The 26,631-nt window shown below is 45.1% G+C and overlaps 1 protein-coding gene across 1 annotated transcript in view; it reads right to left on the bottom strand.

Annotated features, from left to right (window-relative positions):
* Window positions 1-26,631, bottom strand: part of ZMAT4 (zinc finger matrin-type 4) — a 532,047-nt gene that overhangs the window by 398,785 nt on the left and 106,631 nt on the right. Inside the window, 1 exon segment of the mRNA XM_013005877.2 lies at window positions 12,365-12,470. Coding sequence (XP_012861331.2) covers window positions 12,365-12,466 — 102 coding nt within the window. The 5' untranslated portion in view covers window positions 12,467-12,470.

Below are 26,631 nucleotides of genomic sequence, written 5' to 3'. Positions count from 1 at the left end.
TCTTTTCAAATTATGGTAACAAAATGAAAATATATGCCACAATTAAAGCAAAAGATGGTGGAGAAAGTATGTAGTCACTTGTAAAATACACACACATATGTATATGAATATATGAGTAGATAGATAGATAGATATAGAGAAAGAAAGAGAAAAAGAGAGAGAGACAAGAGGCCTGATGGCCTCTTGGTGATTCACTGGGCTGTGAGCCACAAGGTTGGCAGTTAGAAACCAACAGTTGCTCCACAAGAGAAAGACGAGGCTGTGTGCTCCCACTCAGAGTTCTGTCTCTGGAAGCTGCTGGAGCAGTTCTGTCCTGCCCTACAGGGTTGCTATGAGTTAGCATCGACGTGACGGCAGTGATGCTTCATCTTTCTATGCGTGGAAATGTTAAGTTTTGTCTATATGCATAAAATATTTCAAAGAAAAGTGATAATGCAAGTTTCATTTGAAGAAGGAAATTTCATTTGAGACAGGAAGAAGTTGGGAGAATTTTTACATGCATACCCTTTTTGGCTTTTAAATTTTGCATCATGTAAATGTATTGCCTTTTCAAAATGGAATAAAATGTTAAAATAAAAAATTAAATATTTATATATTTGCACTCTGTCACGTTCCTCAAAGACTTTAAGAAGATATATCAAAATATATCTGCATCTAATACAAAAAACAATCGAATAAGTGATTGAGAGCCAAAGATTTAAAATAAAAGAATAAAGCCCACAGCACATTGAGTGCAATAAATCCATAAAGGCTATTTGGTGGCTGGACATGGCATGAATTTGATCGCTAAAGCACAACAGAAAACATAATCATAGACTCCAGGTTCTGTAAGAAGCATGAATCAGCCCATAGGGAGGAAAAGACCTCGTGTGATTCAAACTAAGATAGGTTCTGTCCTTGGTTCTTTAGAAATAACTCTTGAAGTAAGTGGGGGCCTTGTCTGGGGCCTCTGGGACACAGCGAGGACGTCTGCTGGCAGATAGAGGCTGACCAGAAAGGAAAAGACCCATCTGGAGGTCAATAGCAATCAGTCTCAGGAAACATGATTTTGCCTATCGTGCATGGCTAGCCAATAAGCTGAGAGAACTTCCTGGGCAGCAAAGAGAGAAGAATGAACTCTCTTTATGACACAAAAGCATTGCATTAGGGATAATTCCAGACATCATCCACGTATCTCTTTCTTATGATAACCATAATGTGTATCCTTTTGCTATAATACATTTGCAAACATAAATATAATACTTTATATGAGTTCCAAGAGTTGTTCAAGCAACTTATCAAACCCAAAGGAGATGAGGAAGCCAGAAGGTAAAAGAGGGGGCTGTCGTGTGGACTGCCAAACGTGACTGTCCAAAGGACACTGTCCTTTTAACCTGTGAGATGTGCATTAGGTCTGGGTGGTTGCAGTCAGAGAGAGAGTAAACTGTGTAGGTGGTCGAGGTCAGAAATGCCTGAGAAGTGGAAAGGTGAGAATGGATCAATGTCCACAGCTGGGGTATTAGACGCAGGCTGATTCTTAGAGAGCCAGCTGCTGCCGAATTCACCAAGGAAAGAACTCGCTTTGGAAGGCGGAGCAGCGAACGTTCTCTCAGGTGTCCCTCTAAAGAACACACGAAGATACCAAGAACAGTGTCCTCAACAAGAGTGGATGGGTTCTAGAATCACCTGCAGCGGAGTCAAGGGTGACAGTTCACAGCCCCAGGGTTACAAGCGTGTCTGAACTTGACAAGACAGACACAGAGGGGAATTCTAAGAGTCAGTGGTGCCACTCAGCACCCAAGTCCCAAGTTATGAATTGGAAAACCTCTCAAGCTCAACCTACTAAGTTGGAGGAAATGAAGAGAGAAGTCCTAATTCAGCATCACAGTATAACCTTTTCCTCTAGACCAAGAGTTGGCAAACTTTTGAGATGAAAGAGCCAGTCCTGCCCATCACAACAATTTAAAAATTAATCAAGAGCCAAACATGTATGTTTATACACAAATGAAATCACCATTTCTGAATAATCCTTTAAATGTTTTCCCTTTGACTTCAGAGCAATGTCAAGAGCAAGCATCCAATAAATATGGCGGAGCCTCTGTCACCTGGCGTTCTACATGATTGTGTGGTACAAAACATCCTCCCCAAAACCTACCAAGGATCAGAATGTTAGCAAGAGATAAAACTCTGTTTCTAAAACATTGCGATTGTGTATAATAGTAGTTGGCCTACCTTATCGAACATAAACAAGAAAAGCCGACCCCTAATCTATGGCACTGATTTAGCAGATGGATGGCAAATGGGAAGGGTACAGATACAGCAGAACCAAGGGATGGAGTAGCAAAATATTGTCCAAACTATGTGAAAGGTAGAATGACGTCCTAGAGCGTAGAGCCCCAGGAGACAAAGATGAGAAATGGAACATTTGCAGGTGCCTGGTTTGTTAAACTGGTTTGCCATTGGTGTTTCATTGCATTTTCTTGCGAAGGAAAACAGGTTCAAAATGTAACCGATGCATTAGCAGACAAAAATGGAGTAGCTAAATCCAGAAATCAGGGACTTGGCGGGTTAGAAAAATCAATGGCCAATTCTAGACACCAAAGAATGAGAAATGGAAATTTTTCCTCATATGTTTGAAAAACTTGTAAGTTATTAAACACTCCAAGTCCACTTCAGTTTTACTTTTCCTTCTTTTTCAGCCACTCAGAGAGAAATGGAATTTTCAAAGTGCTGAAGACTCGGTGAGCCTTTGTCCTTGAACCTCCTGACTCAGGCGTTTGACAAAGGTCTGAACAAGGGTTGCAGTTTTCCCACGTGCTTTTCAGATAACCCAAAGGCCCCTTGAAGCTGCCGTGAAGGACTTTTCAGGTTCCCTTGAGAAATAAATCATTGTGGGGGTGAGAAAGCAAACTAAGAAGCAACAAATGAATAAACTTGAAAATTGGCTGTGGAAGCCACTCTGAAAACATCACATTTGGAAAATCCAGGAGAACGGTGTGAAACAAAACTGAAAACTACAAAGGGCATCAGGTTTACTGGTCAGGGAGAGGCTGATGGGACCCTAAGACTATGACCCCTAATTACCCTTCAGTTCTGGAGCTGAGTAGAATAATCAGGCATTTAAAACCCAAAAGGAAGCATTTGTCCATGTACAATATTCATAAAGTAAGGGACAAAGCAGGAATAAAGACAGGAAACGGAGGACAGTGTGATCAGTGAGGGTACATTAAGGGAACTGCTATGGGTCAGTTGAATTGAAATGTGTTTGAATAGTTAAATGTAAAACTGATGTTCTGTTCTGCAGAACTTCGCCCAATTCACAATAAAAAGTAAAGAAAAAAAACCCTGTTTTTAGGTGAGAACTGTATTTTCACTGACACCAAGGGTTTTTTGGAAGAAAGTAAATACAAATTTTCTCTATTATCAGGTGAATAGTTTTACTAAAGAAATTAGTGGCCTGAATTAGAAATCCCATGCATATCTTGCAAGCTTTATGTCATCACTAGGTAAACATAGAGCTGTGCATGTTGTTCTCCTCCCTGGTCCCCACACCCACTTCAGATATGACCAAAGAGGCGAAGGGAGAAGGCAGGCCTTCTGGAGGGCAGAGCTGGGCGTCACTGGAAAGGGAATACGGAAGTCCTTCTCAGAGAAGACCAGACTCTACTCCTCAAATTTCCCCACTTCTTAAAACAGAAATCCTTGCAGTGTCAGTTGATTGTCTGTTGTCTCTATTATTTTTCTAAACGGAAGATTTTATTGCTGTCAATCTGTCCCTGCTCTACTACTTTCAAGTATTCGACAGAGGCAGCCGCATTTTCCTTCTGCTCATAAGTAGCTGAGTCTAGAAGAGTCACATCCACACCTGCTGGAGAAGACCACCCCTCTCCTGGAGACTGTGAACTACAAGCTTGGGTACCACTTGAGGCTGTTCTGTTGGCGTGGGAAGTGTGAACTAGACACTCACAGACCAGCAGGGTAGGCTGCAGCAGAGATGATGATACATATTTGTTGAGCCCATTTCATTTCTTCTCCTGGCCACACATTTAAATTGCTCTCCCCAATTATTCTGTAGTTAGGTGGTTCGATGTGATGGCATTCTAGCCAATGTCCCGACTCCACAAATATATTAAGTGAGAACATACACGCACCGCAAGTGTGAATTCTTGCTGTAGACTGTACTTTGCAAGTCCTCACCCAATGAGAATCAGCACACCATAGAGCAGCTGTTCTCAACCAATGCCTGGATTGTGGGAATTGAGCGTTTCTTCACTCTGTGGTTGATTTCACTGTAGCTCCTCAATTAGCCATTCGTTGTATGTCCTGCTGAATTATTTTCATTAATAATAATTCATGAAAAGTAAAATGATCATGCTCAACCTGCTGGAGCAAAGTCAAAGAGGACTATCAAGAGTGTTTACAAATAGCACAGAGGCTCAAATAATCTTCAGCAGAATGGTCAAGTAAGCAGAAGTTAGAGGTTCCCAGGCACTCAGGACGAGGTTGAAGTCCTCTACTTTGATGAGGGGTAAATGAGACTTGGTTTTGCCTAGGAGAGTACAGCAATAATTTTGCTAAGAGCACTCTGAAAAACACAAAGCCTGGCATGCATTCATGAGGTTTGAAAAGCTAGAGGAGTGATTCTCAGGGTAAGCATAATGAAAGCATCTCTACAGGATCTCCTGTGAACACCTCTTTCCCCCTCCTTCGGATAGCATTCATATCTCTTGGAGGACGTCACCTGCCAGACCTCAGGCACACACCCACCCTTTGAGCTCTGACAGTGCTGCAGTGTGAAGTTGCCTTTGGCAGTGTCCACAACCTACAATTCTAATACAGCAGAAAGAGCTGGCCAGCCTACATGCTTACTGAAGCAACTGGAGTAAGAACGTTTGTTTGTTTGTTTGTTTATAAATCAAGAAGTAGAATTTTTTTTTTAACAAGAAGTTTTGAGAAAAAAAGGAAGAGAAGCCAAGTAAAGGAACTAGTGTCACTGGAGAGTCGTGAAACATTAATCAACATGCGAGGGGGTACCCCACAAAAACTGGAATTTTATTTCAAAGCTATGTATTTAGATTTTTTTTTTTTTTACAAAGCAACCTTATCGCCTTCAAAATGATCTCCATTACACTTAATATATTTGTCAAATCTGCAATTCCATTCTTGGGATCATTTTTCAAACTCATCTGTTTGGATGGCTGTCAACACCACCCTTGTTTTTTTCTTCACCTCTTCTACATCATCAAATCGCTATCCTTTCATTTCCCTCTTCATTCTCAGAAACCAGAAGTCGCAGGGAACAAGGTCAGGTGAGTAAAGTGTGTGGGGAAAGGTCAGGTGAAAAAGGTGTATGGGGCATGAGAAGTATGCTGTCTTTTGTCAAAAACTGGCACACTCAGATGGCTACGTGAGCAAGTGCAGTGGTGTGGTGGTAAAACCAGTTCCCTGTTGGCCATAAATCTGGCCATTTTTGGTAGCTCACTGTTTAGCAATCATTTCAGAACCTCTAAGCAGAAATCTTGATTTAACAGTCTGACTTGGTGGAATGAACTCCAAGTGCACTATTCCCCTCACATAAAAAAAAAAAACAAAAAACGAACACCAACTTGATCTTTGATTTCACTTGACAAGATCTTTGGGGACAAGGTGATGATGGTATCTTCCACTGGCTTGATTGATATTTCCTTTCAGGGTCATAAGAATAGTACTATGTTTCATCACCAGTAATGACCTTGGGAAAAAAGTCTGGGTTGGGTCAGAGCTGTTCTTTCAAAGCATGACATGTTTCCATTTGACACTCTTTGCCTAGTGTGGTAGTTACATTGTTGTCAATTTGAGACTAAAGAGTGAAGGGGTGGAGTTTAGCCTGTCGATCAGATCACAACTTGATGACCTCATTTGGAGGCACTAAGGAGATAAATAGCTCATTAGAGGCAGGAGACAGGATCACTCCCTGAGAGACTCTCTACTGACAAGACACATCGATCTATGCTGATGGCAGCAAGAGCCCTGGACCTGGAGAAGCCACATGGAGACCCACTGAGACGCTTCCACTGTCACTGGATCCACAAAACCATCCACCCACTGGCCTATGATCTTCCTGCATTTTGGCATCATTGCATGTTTTGTGAGACTGAAGAGGAACTTATAGACTGAAATCAGATATATGAGCTAATATCAGACTTATGGAATTGATCTGGGTGGGGCTGGGATGTTTTCTCAATATTCAATTGCTCTTGAATATAAGCTCTTTCTTATACACATATGAGTGTGTCTATGAATTTGTTTCTCTAGTCTACCCAGACTAACACACTTGGTCAGTAATAGCTAGAGGCACAAATTTCACAGCGACCCTTCTCATTCTCAAATCTTTTGTGAAAATTTGCTGAACTGAGTACCAAGATAGGCCAGATAACTTCCCCATCTCTTCAATGGTCCATTGTCGATCTTCAAGCACAAGTTCAAGAATTTTGTGGATATTTTTGTCTGTTCAGGAAGTTGACAGATGTTCAGAATGAGGTTTGTCATCAATCGACATTTCACCTTTTTGGAAATGAGAAAACCACTCATACACTTGAGCTTTTCCCTATAGCACTGTCCTGGTAAACTATGTTCAACACCACAACAGTTTCTGTGGCATTTTTCCTGAGCAGAAAACAAAATTCACAGCTGCATGCTGTTCTCTTAAATCGGCTATCACAAAAAATGAGGTTCAAATGAAAAGACTTTTGCAAAAAAAAATCACTGTGACCAGAGAGAACCTTTCCAGGCGATGCCACTGGGTGCACTAACTCAGAGTGAGTTGCTTGATAGATTCTCACCCAGCAGGAAAAATACATACTACAAAAGTTATGCCCAGCAGAGCTTTTTCTGTTTTGTTTTGTTTCATTGTACCCCCCAGTATGTTAGGGCTTTAACCCCCCATTTGTTCTATCTGCCCACAGAGCAATTACATCCCATCTCAAACGGGACTTATATAAGCCAGAAGAACATCTTTCCAATTGTTTCACTAGGTTAAATAGAAGCTAAAAAATTGCCCAGTTGCCATTATATGAATCCAGATTGTTCATGATCAAGGTTTGCCAAGAGTGGAATTGTGCTCCATAGGGTTTTTGCTGGCGGATTTTTTTTTAAAGCAAATTGGCAGGTCTTTATTCCAAGACACTGCTGGGTAAGTTGATAACCCTAACCTTTCAGAGAGGAGCCCTGGTGGCTCACTGGGCTGTGAAACACAAGGTCAGCATTCCAAACTAGTAGCCACTCTGTGGGAGAAAGACTAGGCTTTCTACTCCCTTAAAGAGTTACAATGTCTCAAACCTACATGGGGCAGTGCTACCCTAGCCTACAGGTTCGCTATGAGTTAGAACTGACTCATAACAGTGAGTTTGTTTGCTTTTGTTTTTGGTAATCTTTTGATTAGCAGCTAAAGTCATATAATAAAAAGAGCTGAAACAGGAAAAATCTGCTTCAGCATGCCTCTGTGGACTTAATGTGCCTGCTGCTATACTGATAAGTTAAATATACTGGATATTCCACCATTCTCAAGTGTGCTAATGGGTTTCATTCACCAGAAGTGATATAACTTCAAGACTCAAAGCTATTTGAGTAACTTCCTCCGGAGTACAGAATCATCATTATCATAATTTCAAAACCATCAAGCTATCCCTTGTAGACCCAGCCTTGATTACAGACTGGCTTCTAGCATACATGCTGTTGCTTTATATGCCACCAGTTAGTTCCAAATCATAGTGACCTTATGTACAATGGGATGAAACCCTGGTTATGTGCAATCCTCACAATCGTTCCTATGCTTCAGCCCATTGTCGAAGCCACTGTCTGTCCACCGCATTGAGGCTCTTCCTTCTTTTTTTCTTTTGCTATCCCTGCACTTTACCAAGCACGGCATCTTTTCTCCATGGACTGGTCTCTCCTGGCAACATGTCCAAAGTATGTAAGACAAAGTCTTGCCATCATTGCCTCCACGGAGCATGCTGGCCTTACTTCCTCCAAGACAGACTTGTCTGTCCACTTAGCTGTCTTGGCATTTTCAGTACTCTTTACCAGCATCACAATTCAAATATAGCCATTCCTTGGTTTTTCTTATTCAATGTCCAACTTTCACATACTTTGAACTTCAAAAGTTCGTGGAAAAAAGGAATCCAAAGAAGATAATGCACTTTCCCCACAAACTTCTTATAATGTCCTCTTATATCCTCTTTGGACACTGTCTCCAGTGCCTGCATTACACTTGCCCCACTGCTGCCCCCCCTCCTCCACACATACATAAAAATGGTCTCTGGTATCAGCCTGCAAGTGCCAGGGAGCCAAAACCATGAACAGACCTCTGTAATATGTGCTATGGGAATATATTTGAAATACGTTTGAAAAGTTCAGCTCATGACCCACCCCTCCCCTCCAGAAGCTTACATCCTGCTTCAGTGGTGCCAGGGTGATGCCACCAAGAAGCAATGAGCGAGCCATGTGGCACCGCCACACCCAGGGGCACCAGGGCACACAGGAAGCAATAATCACATCAGTTCCAGGAGGGTGGGCCCCTTGTCCCTAACAAGGGTGCCTCTGCGCTGCTTCTAGAGCTGTCCCTCCTCTTCTAGTGGCCTTACTCAAGAAATAGGGAAACATTCTTTTCTGTCCTTTGGTTTCAACTTTTGTACGGTCTACCCTGTCTAACTCCGCTTCTTCCTACATGCCAGAAAAACCAGCCCGTCACTCAGGCAAGTCACTCCCATTTCGGGAATATTGGTCTTCAGCCACTTGAAATTCCAGCAAACTACTCAAGTGGCCTCCCTGGGAAGTTCTTTGTAAACCTCTGTAACAAACAGGCACTCTCCTTTGAATCCTTTCTCGTCCCTTCTGTGTCTCCGTCTACGTGTTCTGTTGATTCAGACTAGGCAGCCAGTGAGCAGAGACAACATCTAATTATATTTTCCACCGAAACATTAACATGTTATTAATGCTTGGCAAGTAAGCAAACTAATAACATCCTTATGTTTTTCTTTTCCTTTTCTCTACCTCCCGACTGCACTTGCAAAGAGAGATTTTGAAAGTGTTAGCAAGGAAAGATACGGTCTCTTGGGGGTGTCTGAGGTATTCCTACCCTGCTGGGCAAAGTCTGGTCTTTTAAACGGGGCATATCACGATGAGCCCATAGTCCGTCGGTTTGGGGTTGTTATTTTTCTCTCTTACTTCACTGGTATCAGAACAGAAGTCATCGAAAAGGCTGTTCTCTTCCCCAAATAATACACTGGCCACTTCCGCCTTGGCTCGGTCCTAAAGCCGGACGTCCCACGGCCTAGGAGCTTCATTCCACAATAGAACAAGAGTCCGGATTCTCCTTTTCTTTATGTGCCCTGCCCCCACCCTCCCTATGCACATGGCCTGCCCCCCGGCTCCCCAGAAAACCCTCCAGCCTGGCCAAGGCTCACCTCCTTAATACTCCTCAGAGATTCCAAGTTATCTTACCCCAGCTGCCCCTGAACTTTACCCATCCACAGAGGTCTGGGCAAGTCATACAGTTCTCAAGAAATGGCCTTTAAATGCCGTAGCTCTTAGGGAGGACTCATTTATTTGCATTTGGAGTCTGATGTAGTGAAACACATGCTCTTTCCTCCACTTCAGTCCCCTCCCCAGGTCTCACATAGCTTTAGAGACCCTCTCTGCAAGCCATCCTTTCCGAACTGGAAAACGGGAAGTGGGAGACATGGCCTAACACCAAACCAGAAATCAGTATAAAATCTACTTCCAGAAGTCCCTGCGGGCAAAGGCTGGGGTTCTAATCCACCCAGAGGTACCACAGAACAAAATCCTGAAAAGTCTGCTCCTGAAAGATCAGTGTTTACAAACCAAGGAGAACAGTTCTGGTCTGCACATCAGAGCTGGCCTGAGTGCGGATCTGCTGGGCAGCAACTGGGTTGGTTTGGGGGCATCCTGGTTTGCCCAGTTCCCTGAAGTTCTGCAGCAAGAATCCAACATGTGGTATTTTTCTCACTGAAGGGCGCACCCCTCCTCTGGCAGGAAGCAGAAAGTGGCCCATCATTCCGCTCTCCCCATCCACAGTTAATAGGAATGTATTTAATGCTGATTTGATGATGTCTAGCGCTGTTAATTGTAGATCTGTTGTAATTGCTTTGGTTTTTTTTACTATCTCCTCAATGCTACATTCAATAAATACTCACCCAGTCCCTAAACAATTAAAAAATGCCACAGCCAGAGCACAGAATATTAATAGGAAGAATTGATATCAGGTAACTGACCTCTTGATTGGAAAACTAATTGGATCTTCTCTGGGGGGAAAAATGTTTTCAATTTTCTGATGCGACTCTTCCAGCTCAGGTGATAACAGAGCAGTGTTGGACACTGCCCCAGGACATTTTTGTAACACACGTGGCCACGATGTTTTGTTTTCTGAATAACAAATGTCCCAAGAACAAGTCGCTGTTCCTGGGACTGTGGAAGACCAGATGATCAAAAGTTGGCATCTGTCCTCAATAATCTAGTAAGGTGACTGAAAATGAACAGAAGCATCGGAATAAAGGAGGAAAATGAGGGACTGATAAAAGGTCATGGAATTTCAGAGCAAAGTTAAACTCCCTGAGGTGTGTGTATATGTGTGTTGGGGGAAGGTGGAAGGTTAGATAGCAATAAAGAACATTTGTGTTTACAAACCAATGCACCCATTGCTAGAATTTTTTTAATTTCAATAGATGGCTTGCTTCCCTTTTCCTGCACATTCCACTCACTTCTTCAGCACTTTTTCATAGATGCTTGCTTTTAAGTTTTCTCTAAAGAGATCGTTTCCTTGGCCTTCATCAAAATATTGCTGACCCAAAAATTAATGCTGAATAATAATATAATTGTGCAGACTTACAATACTTTAGATCCGGAAGCATCTTCATCAATGCTGTTATGGTCATTAACTATTAAAAGTTAGGGACACCGTGCTGGTGGTGTTTGTGCATTTGTCCACGTGCGGGTTATTAGGGTTCATTTCATTGCGCACTGTGCAATCTCAGGTTCAGAGGAATTTGTTGAGTGACAGTGACAACTGGCATTTGTCAGCATCATCAGACAAAAAGAAAATCACCAGCTAAGCTTTCCCATCTAAAATTACTTACAAGTTATTACACTTGAAAACTCAGGTTCCCACTGGTATACGTGCCATTGAAAACAGAACATGCCCTGGGAGCCTGTCTCCCCTTCACTCCATCAGTGGCACCTGGTTCCCCCCTCAGACACAAGCTAGCCTTTCTTCTCCCGTCCCTGGTTCCCAATTAAAAAGCAAAACAAAATGCACAGCTGTTAAGCCAACCCCATGTGTAGACCAGCTCCATTGGGTATTCTTAGCCGTCGCCTTTGCCAAAGCAGATAGCCAGGTCTCCCCCACCCCCACACCGCAGCACCCCATAAAGTTACTGAGTGGATTCAAGCCACCAAGCTTTACCTTAGTAGCTGAGATCCCAATAGAAGAACAAAAGTCAATCATGTGTCTTTCCATCCAAAAGAGCCACAGCCTCTGATACAGGTCCTTCAACACTATTTGGCTTCAATCCTTTGCTGCAACTCTGACAAACACACTGAGGGCATCAGCAAACAGGCGGAAGGAAATTGAGGGGCTGACATGGACCCGTCATGGCTGAATCATTCACGCTGCCCTGTTTCTCAGCTGTGATTAACCAAGGGCCCCTGGGCTCATCGTCAGGGTCGTGGAAGGAGAGAGGAGCTGACACTAACGCATCCTGCCCTGCATCCCAGAGAAGAACCTCATGGCTGAGCAACGCAAGATTTAACAAGTGGAGAAAGCCCACTGAGTCTCTTGGGGCCAACGCACAAAGAACACAGAATATTCTGGATACCAGCCGGAGCCTGAGAATGATGCTCCCCTCCCCAGCCCTGCCCGTGTACAGGTATGCCTTATTTTATTGCACTTTACATTTTTGCACTTCATATATATTGCATTTAAAACCAAACAAATCAAAGATTTATGTCAGCACTATGTCAAGCAAGTCTATCGCCGCCATTTTTCTAACAGCATGTGCCCACTTCCCAACTCCGTGTCATGTTTTCATAATCTTCACACTATTTTAAACTTTTCCACAATGCCATTGCACAGTCAGCTGGTGAAAAAATAGTGACGACATGACTTTTTATACAGATTGGAATTCCAGAAACATTTGTGTGCCTCACTGTATGCTGATATTTGCTTTCCTGCGGTAAAGAGAGCTGGTGTGATCTCAGACTGTAAAGCCTCAAGCCCTGTGATTGGTAAAACCTTGCCCAAGTCCACAAGGGTATGGGACAGGGTACTGCAACCAGGCACATCCTGCCCATTCTCCCATTTAATAACACTGAGTAGGAAAACTGTCCTTACCTCATAATGGGCCACGCGCTGAGATTCGGATATCAGTTGTGCACTGCACACCTTGCAGTAACTGTCTGTAAATAAATCCTGATCGATATCGGAGGACTTCATCAGGCTAAGGAGAATCAAGAGGAAGCAAAACAAAAAGTGAGTCCACTGCCCTGCCATTTGTGCAAGACATTAGCAATGTGAAAAGGCCGAGATCAAAGTAACGGGCCTGCTGATGACAGTAGCCATGGTAGAAAACCAAAAAATCCCATCCCAACTCATAGTCACCCTGTGGGACAGAGCAGAACCGTCCCTCTGGGTTTCTGAGGTTGTACATTTTATGAGAGCAGAAAGCCTCATCTTGCTCACTTGGGGAGACTGGTGGGTTTGAACTGACAACCCTTCAGTTAGCAGCACAACAGGTAACCTAATATGCCACCAGAACTAGTGTTCCCTAAATCCTCTGCTGTGCTATCAGTCAACTATGCAACATGTCCATATTGTTAATTTTCTCATAAATATCAAATAGAGTTGCTAGTACCTTTACGGAAATAGGAATGTCGCTTTAATGTTTCTAGTCAAATAAACCAAATTTATGTAGTGCTTTGTCAAAGATTTACATGAGAGGATATTGCCTGGCATTTATATTAAAAGAAAGTTACAGACACTCCAATTATATGAAATTACTTAAACAAAATTTGATACTGCAATAGATTAGAACACTACACAGCTCCTGAATCTAAATTCAACGAAAATTATTCTTTTAAGAGAATATTAATATTTTATTGATAGCTAAATAAGAGAATGCTAATAAAAAATAGTTCATCACTAGCCACAAAAGAAGTCTACGTAGCAGCATGCACAGTATTTGTTTTTGCATGCACAGTATTTTGCAGAATTGTTTAACTATGTATCCATTGTACACAAACAGTGCAAGAAGTTTTAACACCACAATCATATCAATTATCTTTGGGAGATCGTAGGTAATTACTCTTGCAATGTTCTCTGTTTAAACATATTTCTATATGAATATACATTACATTTGTTATCAGGAAAGCACATGAAATTGAGTTCAAAAATTGCACCTAGAAATTTCAAAGCTGAAACCAGACTGACTATAACTTGCCCTGTAACCGTGTACTCAGAAATGTGAGCAGGGGATCTCACCTTTCAGCACCTTCTCTTCTATTTTCAAGGCTGTTGAAATTCATAAAAGTTGCCTCCACCACTCCACACCACAATTGAGTCCCAGACTAAATAAACATGTCCTCAAATTCCAAATTCAGAATCAAACACAGCCAAGGTTTCGGCCTTCAACAGTGAGCTATCCCAAATGACGGGTCTTACAGAGGTGGAAGGATGTTACCATCCTAGAAACAAACCAGCACACCCCAAGAGTTTTCACCCAACCCTCCTTGAAGAGTCTTATTGAATATCCAAAAGACAAACATAAGGCAGGTGCTGTATGAGCTGAAATATTCTTTTCATTTGAAAGGGATTCTTGTCATGCTTTTTAAAAATAGATTTCTGATGAAATAAAGGCTAGGTGGTATTATAATAAAGAAAGCAAAGACAGGTGAGGATTGCTACAAAACTACATCTTGACCAACACAATGAAATACAGGATTGTGGTGCTTTTATATGATTTTTGTAACCAACTACATAGATAGCTGGGCCACATAAGTAAAGTCACTGGTTAAAACAATAAGCTCCAAATTCCCTGTCAGTCCTTGACCTTGGCTGTAATCATCCATTAAGACTGTTATTGAAAATACAAAGGACTCATGGTTTATGGCCTAAGGGCTTTTACAAAGCCCAGAATGACCAATAGTTATGCCAGAGAGTAACAATCACAGGTTGGCTCTCACAGCTGACATGAACTTTTCATTTCAGGATGAATCCTTCAATAGCATTCCTGGCAGATGGCTTGGCCAATCTTGGGTCTAGCACCCACGGGGCTTGGAGGCTCACTACCTCACACAACAACCTGTTTCACAATCTTGCAGTTCTAGCCTTTAGGTTTTCCACTTGTTGAATCCTCACCCACCATAACTTTCAGAAATTGGTTCTGTATTTGGGGACAACACAGAACAATTCTACTCTTCCTTTGCACAAGAAATCTCCCCCGCAGTGTCTGAAGATTAAAAAAAGAAGTGGCCACTGAGTCTATTGCAATGGATGGTGACTTCCTTTAGGGTTTTCGATATGATTCTTGTGAAGCTAACCACCAAGGCTTTCTTCTGAGGCACCTCTGGGTGGATTCAAATTGCCAACCCATTGGTTGGGAGCTGAATGCCTAACTGTTTCCCCAGTCCACAGATGCTCATTGAAAGAGAGTTCTCTTCTCTCTCTTCCTAACCCTGTGGGAAACAGAAAGATTTCTCCCAAGTTCTCCGCCCCCCCCACCCCCACCCCAATATATGTTAGACTTAGGACACTGCTTGAAACTACTGGTAAATGATTGTCAAGTTGTCTCCCTGAAGTCTCCAGCCATCCAGAGCAAGCAGATACCATTGTTTCTCCCACAATAGGCAGGGCTCACCCCTGCTGGTAGGGTCAGTAGATTGCTTCCCCTGAAAGCTTAGGCTACATAAAGTCTCCAGTACTAGGACCATCAAGGTTAGGCTGCCATCCTGAATCTAGGGCCAGCCCATGTTGTCACACATACACCCTTAATCCCTCCTCTTCCTATAGCGTGTGTACCCCTAGATCATCCCCCTCCCATTTATTGTATCGCCTATAGCACAACCCTTTCCTGTGATGTATGTCTTCATCTCTAGTTAGGGGGTTTGCACATCCTCAGAGAATAGAAAAGCCTTGGTTAGCAATAAATCTTGCTCTTTCCACATGGACCACCAAGCGAGGCTGAGGTGAGCATCCTACCATGAAATGTGTCTGACTCCATTATTTCAATCTCTCATGCTCTCTATGACTTTACTATAATCTTTACTTATGATCCCTGTACAAGTGTGCCTATGGGCCCTGTGATGATGTGTTAGGGGCTCCCTCCCCTGACATGACCCCTACTCTGCCTTACCATTCTCAGTCTGCATCTGCTCCATTGTGGTCCACCATCAAAAGCAGCGCCCAAAACCGAATAGAGCATCTCAGACCTGGTCTTTCAGGGACAGAGCATCAGAACTTTGGATTTTCTGTTAATTGTCATTTGTAATGGTCTCCCTTCACATATTGGGACGGAAATGGAGACAAGGTGTTTTGATGATGGGGATATGTAGTACAACGTTTTGAAAAGTCAAATGAGAAAAGAAAACTGACTAAGGTGTATTTTTAAAGCAAGCTCCTATAAGGGATGGCATTTAAATATCATCGTGTTCCCTTCTATTTCTAATAAAGAAGTGCACAAAAATAGATTCCTGGGTGACCTGGTTAATAGGAGTCTCCACACTCTCTGCATACTCCTTCCTCGTTATACAACCGACTGGAGAAATCAAACACTGTGGACGATATTCAAGGTACGTGTCGGACCGAGCGGGCCCGTAGGAGTCAGAGTCTCGACAAAGCAGCTGTGCAGCAGAAATAGCTTTAAAGGCAGAATATAAAATGTGCATACTAAAAAAAAACTCAAAAGAAGGGGAAGACAGCATGGTTTTTTCCATTGTTTTATATAAGGGTATTGATTTGAGTAAGCTCACAGGCAACAAAAAGGCAATAAAGACCCCCCCCCACCCTGTGAAATCTGTGAGGCCCAAATGGAAAACTCAAGTAAGTTAAATTCCAGTGAGAGGCAATTAGTGGACCAGTGTGAGCCTGGTTTGTGCATGAGGCCTCTTCTCCAAGAAAAGAGAAATCTCTTAGAGCAGGTCACTTAGACAATCAGAAGGTCCGATTTATGATACAAAGATGAGAATTGCCAAGAGGGAAGGCTGTCCCTTTATCCCATCCTCCAGCTTGTTTAGAATAGAATCCTGAGCTCCACCAGCCTTCAGATGTCCCAAGGAGCTGGGAAGAAAGAGAGGCAGATCCAATTGCCCTTTGGAGCCTTGTCCAAGGTGCTGACCAGAGTTTGTAGTGGAAACAGGAGTATTGCTCAGGGAGCAGAGGGTGGTGACGGCTCTTCCAGGAGCATGCTGCCTGTGATATGTCCCCAAGACCTTCAGAAGAGGAAGATAAGAGTAGAAGGGCTGGCTCTATCTTCCCGGATCTGAAACTCACCTGAAAGGCGATTTCCAACATGTTCCCCAACCCAGGCCGATTCCAAAGTGAACATCAGGAACTCATATAACCTCTGTCTCATGACTACCTGCAGAGTACAGGGCTGTCTGGGTTTTAGTAAAAAGGCCTAGAAGTGGGAGGTAAGCAGAATTACACCAGGGAGTCTGGCCAGATTCTAATCTTCTGCCCACAGATCCCTGCATTTCAACAGCCCTATTATGTATGTGCATAGCAGTGACAGTACCAGGCTCAGAAGTGTAACCAGGCATAGTAAGAAGGAAATAGAGGGGAGAGACCATCATGGTCTGCTACATGTGAACCTTGGGGATCACAGAAGGCACCCCTCCTGTGTTCCCAACCTGAGAAGGGAGATGTGCCCACCCATACCTGTGATGTAGGCAGCTCATATAATGAGGCTGGCGAAAAGGGTACAGGAATCCAGAGATCAGTGAGAGATTATTAAAGAACTCCTCACCGAGAGGTACAAGAGTTGAAAATTTAAGGACATACTGATTAGGGTGGATGGAAATGAGCTCCAACTCAGAAGCTACCTCTTTTCCCTGGCACGGGGAACAGTCTGCGGAGCAGTTCGCATGAGAAGAGACACACAGAGGGGCAATGGTGGAGCCAATCTGGGACTGTACACCATAAGGGGCTTATGAAATGCCAGGAAGAGTAGGGTACATACATCTCCAGACCCAGATGGGAGGAAGAGAGACGGGGAGAGCAGCCAGGCCCTAAAATGCTCCCCAAGGTACAAGAGATTGTCTTTTTCGGGATGCCGCAGCATAACTCTCTCGTTTCTTTCTGCTTGTCATGCAACCGATTGTAGAAATCCAGAGAAATATGAAGATTCATTGGAAAGAGCAATTTTCTTTATTTCCAGTACATTTCTGAAGGGGTCAAATAATTTACCACCCAAATAACCTTCACAGGGCTCTCCTGGAGACATTAATTGAAATCCAAGCTTGCTGAGACCTAGCTTCTCTGAGTCCTGGTTTCCTCATTTGAAGTGGGAGAAAAATTCCCACTCACAGGCAACCGTGTCAATAAAGTACCCAGCCCAGGCTCTGCCATCTGGGAGGCACTCAAAAGGGAATACTGCCAGCATGATTGTTAATATTATTATTATTATTTATTTTGCATTTCCATGATGCATATTTTCAGGCGAAGTGCTATGCATATTTAAGAAGAGAAAGAGAAATGAAAGACTCCGGGTGAAGACGGTGCAGTCAGTCTACTGAGATTATGGCTCTGACTGCCCCTACAGACGTGCTCTCTGATTTGAGCAACGCCGTCCACAAAATGGCCCACTGCCACAGAAAGGCAGCCGGGTGCTCTTCCTGCCAGCTAATGTTTAGGCCTCATGCCTGTGAAGGCCGCATGCACTATAAACATTTAAAATTGATTTTTGTTTTCAGTAAGTGTTGCAACTAGGAGCAAAAGGTTTGATGAGAACATTCTCTCTTTTTTCTCACTCCCAGGAGTATATACCCTTCTCCTTTGGGTCTGCTCCCTAGGGAACACCGAGGAAGCACACACCCTCCAAAATCTGAGGGGCCAGAGGCCCCTGGACCACAATCTCCAGACATAGAGCCCACCACGGTGGTAGCTCTGAGGTGACCCCAGCACTCAGGGCCATACAGCCGTGCCCCTTACACCCTAATTAATCCCTGGTTGTCCACACTGGGTAGCTGTCCGTGAACCTGATTTAGCCTTCAGTCTCTGGTTTATGAAGACCTTCTGTGTCATTCTAGAGTAATCGAGGTGGGCTCTTGCTTTCTAAGACATCCAGGCAACAATTAAACATGAGTAAAGGAGCGTGGGCTGAGATGTGGGGCAAAAGCTATGATACCAGAAGAGCGTCAGATGTTTGGCAGTAAATAGAGTGGTGGCCGTAGAAGCAAGGACCAGAGCACAAGACAGAGTGATGGCTTCCTGGCCACAGAGCAAGTAATGCTGAGTGTCTTTGGCCACAGACGTTTTTTGCATAACTGGGGCCTGCCAAGCACTCCACTAGTATTGCTTACCCGAGGAGTGAGATCTGAGAGCCTGCTTGTTCAATCTCTTGTTGGAGTTGAGGATTAGAGTTGAGAGCTTTGCCCTTTGCGCCTTTATCAGAAGCCCTAAAAGAACATTGTCACATTGCCTGGGCCCAGCAGAGGCCCAGTAGTGCTGGGAAGAGACTGTGCTGCCTGGAACACTGTGTCTTGAGCATTTCTGATCCTGAATCATAATCTATTAACTGCCCTAATAGAGCCCAACATTGTGAGTATGGTTTTGAGTTCTGTGTGGCCCTTGCAGTGAGTTACGGAACCCAGCTGAGAAGCAGAGTACGCGGGAGGGTCGGTTGGTGTCACAAGTGGTAATGAAGGCTGGAGGCAGATACATGACTGACCTTTAGCTCCTAGGAACTGGCCTTGGGCTGATGCAACCTTTGATTTTCCTTCCCCCATACCAAGTCAGCGTTGGTGAGGGGCCGTGCCCAAGCTCCTTGTACACTGATGGTCTGGCCTCAGGTAAACGAAGTCTAACTTGACTCTGGGTGAGAAAGTACCACACCAGTAGCTGGTCATAAGAAATGGAGATGCAGAAAGGTGATGCGTGGGTCAACATGGTGATGGAAAACGGCCTCATGCTCATTCTTACCACGCAGTTAGCAAAAGTGTGGAGGGCTTTCCCACCATGCCCCTTCAGTAGCGCTGTGTCTTTGACTCTTGGGCTCAGGGATCATCATTTATAAAGCTCCCTGATACGATAGAATCAACCACTCTCTGTCCTCTTTAAATAAAAGACTTCAGATTCATGGCAGTCCAACGAAAGGGCTCATCTTGCCAGCAGGGCAGAGCTCTGCATTTCCAAACCACTGGGCATGGCTTGGTGAACTCTCTGGAATCAAGCAGTGTGGTCATTCCAATGATGCTGCCAGCAGGGCTAGACCAGAAAGTACCAGACTCAGAAGGCACAGGGATACCATGTCAGTACTGTAAACATACTAAGTGCTTTCTACAAGTCCATAATGGGCTAAGAGCTCTTTGTGATTACCTGAGTGAATGTCCTCCAAGATGTAAGTACAGTCATCAGACTCCATTTTTAAATGAAAAGACGAAGGCTTTGGAGTTTGGATATTTGCCCATTTTCCCACTCCTGTCTGACTCCTGCACCTATAGGCTTACCCTACCCTGGACTGCCTCCCTGTGGTTGAACAGAGTCTGGACCTTAGTCTAGTCAGTGCACCTCAATGGGGCAGCCTATCTCACTCCAAGCATCTGGAAATTATTTCAACGAGAGGCAAGGCAAACATCTGCCTAGCATTAATATTGTATGGCCTGGATCACCCCCAGCTGTCCACGTGCAGGCCCGGGCTCCCCGGCTCTCTTCTCCACGCTTACCTGAGTGAAGCTGGGGTGCATGGACGTTGTCCTGTGAGCTCTACTTCTGCCTCAAGCTGCACCTTCACCAAGGTCTGTGCTTCAGCAACTTTGACCCACCACAGAGGTAGGGCGCACTTCCGCCCTCTGCCTTGGCCTGAACCTCTGGGAAGCCACTGTCTCTTCTTTCCAGGCTGATTGACTCCACTTCCATCCAGCCTGGGTCTGGGTACCACACAGCCCACCTCCTCCCCACCACAACCACCACACACTGACTGTCCAATTCCAAAGGCCGGCTGCTTTGGTGACCCTTCCTGTCTGGTTCCCAGTATCCGGTGCAGAGAGACCACCATTTCATCTCCTTCAAATTTGACATGCTGAATAAACTCACAAACAAACCCGACTCACGGCCATCGAGGCGATGCCAACTCATGACGACCCCACAGGCCAGAGGAAAGCTGCCGCTGTGTGTCTCTACGATTGGACCTCTTGAGGGGCACAGAGAGCCCAGTCTTTCTTTCTCCCGCAGAGAGGCTGGGAGTTTTGAACTGCGGACCTACCATCTAGCAGCCCAACTTGTCCCCACTATGCCACCAGAGGTCCAGGACACACCGATGAATGGCCTGAAAATACCGAGGAAAATGAGCCTCCCTCGTCTGCATGCGAGAGATGAATATGCAACAGAGAGGATGCCCTTGGCTGCCATTTATGTCCAGTGCCTTTGCCACGATAGTTTGACAGTAATGATTATCCCAGAACCATGGAAATCGGTCCTGCTTGTTCTCTGGTCGGGGAGGAGGAATATTTTCTGTGGGGATTCCGGCTCTTTCATTCTCAGCAAAATACCAAAAAAAATCCAATAAGCCTTGGTCTACTCCTTTGTGATAGTTGTGAGGTTTTATTCTGCCTGAGAAAGGGTCCCTGGACCCACTTTGGGTGCTGTTGTGGCTCTGTCTTGGTTTTTTGCTCCCGTCCCCTTCAGTTCCTGTCACTGTCCTTCTGAGCAAGTGAACGCTCTTTCCTCTCCAGCCTCCCTAGCAACCAAAGGCAAACGATTTCAGAGACAAAGCAATGTGGCTCCAGCACATACCTCAGTGCTGACCACCCGCTGCGTGCGCCCCAGAGCCTGGGCAAAAATAATTCAAAGCAGGCTCTCTTCTGTCCTCCAGACACCAAGCTCCCAGGGCAGGTGGGTGACGCAAGACGGAATCCCCGTAGCTGGAGCAGCTGACCAAACAGCCTGAGCCCACAGTTCACTGCCATCAAGTGGATTCCACCTCAGAAGGATCCTAGACAGGGTCTGAGAGACGGGCCATCTTGACGGTGATCTCTCTCACCTGGGGGCTGCAAGGTTTGAACTGCTGACCTTGCAGCCAGCAGCCCAAGGCCTAATTCACAGTGCCACCAGGGCTCCCTAGGAAAAAGACTTACTTACTTCCGGTAAGTAAAGTGCGCCCGAAATGACAGCATTATTGGTCTTCTTGAAATCATGCAAGAAATGGCAGGGACAGCAGGGAAGACAGCAGCACAAACTGGCCAGCCCATCCCAGCCCAGGGCAGCAGACCAGGGACCCACTTGTGAGGCAAAGGGCGGAGCTCAGGGGCGGGGCAAACTGGGGAGAAGTTTGAAGAGCTCTTTTGATGCCCTGGTTCCCAGGGCAGGGACTTCTCATCTGCTCTCACCCTGCCTTCTCCCTTCCTGATGGGGCTTGGATCAAGGTATTGGCAGCCCAGTCCTTCGCCAAACAAACATGGTCCAGATGCAGGGGCAAGCCCTGCTTTCCAGCCTGAGTTTTGTTATTGAAAAAATAAAAAAATAAGAGGGAAAAGTCCTCACACTACTCCCTTCCCCTCCTTGGCATCGCCAGGAGCTGCATAGCTGACTCACGCCCCTTGAATAATTGCCTTTTAATGGCACCATTTTCTTCGCTTGTAAAACCAGGCTCTGTGATTCCTGACTCACGGGCATCTGCCACTGCCAGGCACGCAGGCCACAGAGTCAAAGCTGTCAGGCTCTTTTACATCAGGGCACATGCCAGCCTGGTGACAGCTATAGCAGGAGAACACAAAGCCAGCCCTGGCTGGCAGGATGGCTCCCTGGGCCGATGCTGAGGGCAAAAGCAATGTCTGGCCTGCTTCCTGGCACAGCTCCCACTCAGGCCCCTTGGCTTGTGTCCGAATGCACATGTGTGAATCGCACATCTCAGGGCATTCGTGAAACAGGCACTGGGAGTCTCTGACTCCTTCAATCCCTTTCAGATTTCCAATGTGGTTCCTAATGGCCCCTGCCCAAGCCCAAGACCGCACAGAGCCTCACCAGGATGCTCCTTAATTCATTAAATGGATTCTTATTGAGGATTTACTATGTGCCTCCTGCTGATCTGGGCACTGGGTCTACGGGGCACCAAACCAACAGGACGCCGATCTGATGGGAAAGACTGACATGCCGGTGTCCAGCATCCTCTATTCTATTCCACCTCTGCACACACAGGCTTCCCACCTCACTCTCGGATAAATCAGTGTGTATGCCTGCTGGAGAACTCATGCTCTGGCTCTCCTATGGGCTATGGCTATTCTGGGATCTTGACTTGCCCCATCGTGACCCAAAGATCCTCACTTAGACTTTAGCTTAGCCCTTTGTGTCCAGAGCACACACAGTGCAGGCGGAGGATGTGAGCAGCAGAGCAGGCAGGGCGAGCAGATCTTCTGAAAGATGAAAGCCAGGCATCTGCATTTCCAATAGGGAGGGCACAAGGTGTCTGGCAGGAAGGAGCAGCGAGCCCGCCTGCACCCGAGCTGATGGTCTGGGCTGCGTGATGAAGTGCTCGTGTCAGTGAAAGCACTGTTTGCTTTTGTAGGACGATAATGGACTGACCGTGTGGGTCAGGAGGATGTGCTTTCTTTCTCTGCTCTCTCAGGGGGTGCGGATGTGGGTAGGGGGCTGGAAAGCTTGGATTTTCCAAGAGCTTGCCACATTTGTCTCAGAGCCCACATCCCAGGGGGAAAGCCAGAGGAAAAGGGCCACTAACCACCACCACCCCAAGAGAAGGACGTGAGGAGAAAATATGAGGGATTAAAACATGCTATTGATGGCCTCCGTCATTCATGCCACTGCATGGAAGGGCTGTGTGCCCAGGCTGAGCAGGCGATTCCAATCTCACAGGTGAGCCTCCCACCCTCCTGCTGCACACAAACAAGGAAAGCAGTTGTGGAGTTCTCTCTTGACAATAAGAAACAAGAGCTACCTGCCTAAAACAGATGCATGCTTAACACAGGTGAGTGTTCTTCCCAACCCAGGAGACAAGGGGACCTTTGCTTTCAGTGGTGGTTACAAGCCTTCTAAAATATTGTCTCCATCACTGCAAACCCTTTACAAGGTTTATTGTTCTGAGGCTGCCCCCACTGAAGTCGGTAGATTGAGGGCAGACTTCAACACGGCCATCCCATCCAGGTTGTGGGGAGGCCCAGGCTCTGGGTCTGCAGCCAGACAAGGCGTGCAGAGAGATTGTACTGTCGGTGTACTCTGAGGCTGCTCGCTGGGCTCTCACTCGGTCAGGAGATCGTCTCAGCCCCCTTCTCCTCCATGGCATAACAACTTGGCTTCATTTCTCTGAGGGACCCTAACAGTTTGGTCTCAGTTTGTCCCCTACCCTTCCTCATATCAGCCAGACGATCGTGTCTATGCAAAAAGCATTTAGAGTGGCTGAGATAAGAAGATTTGGGTATTTTAAATGTCACAACATTAGGGGAGAGCTGAGATACCCATTCACCAACTGACAAAGCTCTACCACTTCCACATAACCTTGGGGTCAGAGCTTCTTTTCAGATTGGAGAGACGGTTTGAGGTCTTGGGACACCTCCTGTTTGAGACGCAGCCAGAGTGGATATAAAAATGAGCAATGCATCATGATAAAGAGAAAATATTGAAGCTGTCAAAGATTTCATTTTACTTAGATCCACAATCGGTGGCTGTGTTAGTCTGGGTACTTTAAAGAAACAAATTCACAGAAACTCATGTATAGAAGAGTGTTTTATATGAAGGCTAAGTGCACATCAAGAAAACATCCCAACCCAGTGCTGCCCAAGTCCACAAGTCCAACATTAACCCATATGTCCGACACCAATCCACAAAATCCTCCTCCATCTCACAAAACACACACTATGATGCCGACTGCAGGAGGAAAGCCGAATAAGTGAACATGTAAGCATCTCAGCACTGACAGGGGTCTCCACACGACTGCTCCAGCACCCAGGGCTGCATTGGGGTACGTCCATGTGGCTTTTCCTCAGGGATGTCTTGCAGAAAGTGAGCCTTGTCAACTGAAGCAGGAAACTGGCTAAGGCAGCTGTACCCTGGTGCGACCATCACAAAGCAAGAGACCAGAGAACTAGAAAGGCAAGGCCCACCTAACCATTGATCCCTCCGCCCTTCATTTGCCCCTTAGATGTGAAGTTCGCCAGGCTTCATACTACGTACCTTAGACAATATTATCAGGAAGGAATAATCGCTGGGGAAGGACATCATACTTGGTAAAGTAGCGGACAAGAGAAAAAAAAAAGAAGAAATTCAATAAGATGGATTGACACAGAAGCTCCAACAATGGGCTCAGACATAACAATGATTATGAAGATGATACAGAACCAGACAGCATTTTATTCTATCATACATAGGTTTCTATAAGTCAGAACTGATTGAATGGTACCTAACAGCAATAATCACAAGTAGGAGAAATGTTGGTAACTTAGAGAACTCAGTTACCATTGTACACTAAGCATTGAGGGTTATTATGTTTGTGTTATAAGCAAAAATAAAGTTTAAATTAACAAAATTAAAACATCTTTATCAAACGCTTGGGTGGAGACACCCAGGATCTTTTATATATTTTTAATAGGAAGGTAAATGGATGTAACCACTATGGAAAAGTGAAGCATTGTTTAATAAGGCGGAACGGCCCGGCAACAGGTCCCCTAGTTTCCAGGCAGTAAATACTCTCGCTCAGGCACAATGTGAGATGTGTAAAAGAGGAAGGTAGTAGCATTGTTCAAATAGCAGAGCCTATAATCAACCCAAATGCACTCTAGAGGAGAGTAGATGAATAAATCGAGGTAGAGTCACAAAATGAAGGAGGTACAGTAACACACCAGAATGTGGATGAATCATAGCAATATGATACTTACAAGAAAAAGTAAGTCATGGGAGATTAGACACATGAGATATTTTTGTAGAGTCAAAACCAACTAAAATAAAAACACACACCCTTGGAGAGATATATACCCACTGCCATCGAGTTGACTCTGCCGCATCGTGAACCTGTATAGCGTTTTTGGAGGCTATAAATCTTGATGGGAGGAGGCAGCCTTGTCTTTCAGACAGAGCGGATGGTGAGTTTGAATTGTCAGCTTTGGGTCAGTAGACCAGTACTTCCCTGAGCGTGCCACTGGGCTCTTTGGTAGATATATATCACTCTAGAAATGGGGTGCAGGAAAAAACGAAGGGTAAACAGGAATGCATTCATGATTCCGGATGGCTATCCCAGGTAGGGGAGGCAAAAGTCTAGGGGGATAGACTCAGAGAGAATCCCAGAGCTCTATGTAAACTGTTGAGAGAATTAGCTTTGTTTGGGAAGATGTTCCATGTATTCATTTATGACAAAAGATGAAAAAGGTACAGAGCTAGATGAAGGATCAGATAGAGTGGGCAGGGGTAGTGACATTGGGTAGGATAAGGGAGGTAAGGGTAAGGAAGTTACCATAAGGTTGGAAATGCGGGAAGGGCAGAGAGAGGAAGGGGAGCTGGAGAGGCTCCTCTACCTGATCTGTGGCAAAGTCATCGCTGGGTGCGTGTCTGAGTCCCTTGGCTCCTGCCCACAAAAGGTTAGACTAAACTTCTCAGCAGCCTTGGCAGTTGATATCATATGTAATTGAGTTTTGAGCAATCAAAAGTGAGCAAAAATGATGTACACATCTCCAGACATGACCCTTAAAGGCCTACTGCACAACCCTCTGCTCTTTGTTCCTTTCTGCAGGATGGCTATGGAAGCCCACTCCACCTACAATGCCCTGGAATGACCAGGAAGTCGTGTTCAGGCAGGCAAGACCTCTGAAAGCCGGAATCCCTAGACTCTCTGCAGCACATCCTTATACCCCTCAGACGCTGGTGCCTATTGGAGTAGAGATGATTGAGAAAATAGCATCGACGGTTCTTGTTGTTCTCTGGCACCATCAAGCTGTCTCCAACTCATAGTACATGCCTGCCCGGCCCTATGCCATCCTCACAATTGTGCTTTGTGAGCCCATGGTCATAGCTGAAGTGTCAATCATCTTGCTGAAGATCTTCCTGCTTTTCACACCCTCTAGCTTACCCAGGATGCCCTTTTCCAAACCCCATTCCTCCTGCTAGTGTTTCCAAAATACATGAGACGAAGGCTCCCCATTCTCACTTTTAAGAAGCACACTGACTGCACCTCCTCCGAGGCCAATGTGCTTGCTTTTCCGACAATCTGCCAATACTCCGCTTCACAACTGTGATTCAAGCGCATCAGGTCTCCTTGGGGTCTCCTCATGCACTGGCCAGCTTTCACGTGAATATGCTAACTGCCATGGAGCCAAGCCTGCTTCATAGTGACCCTGCAGGAAAGACTAGAACTGTTTGCTAAGGTTTACAAAGTTCTAACTCTTTATGGGAGATGTTATTGTTGCCGTCGACGTCGTCGTCATCATCATCACTGTTGGCGGTGGTGTTAC

Source organism: Echinops telfairi, unplaced genomic scaffold, assembly GCF_000313985.2.
Source record: "Echinops telfairi isolate 266 unplaced genomic scaffold, ASM31398v2 ScPeMD7_9;HRSCAF=40, whole genome shotgun sequence".
Taxonomy (NCBI): Eukaryota; Metazoa; Chordata; class Mammalia; order Afrosoricida; family Tenrecidae; genus Echinops; species Echinops telfairi.
Note: the sequence above shows the minus strand (reverse complement) of the source record. Positions and strands in the feature narration are given on the sequence as shown.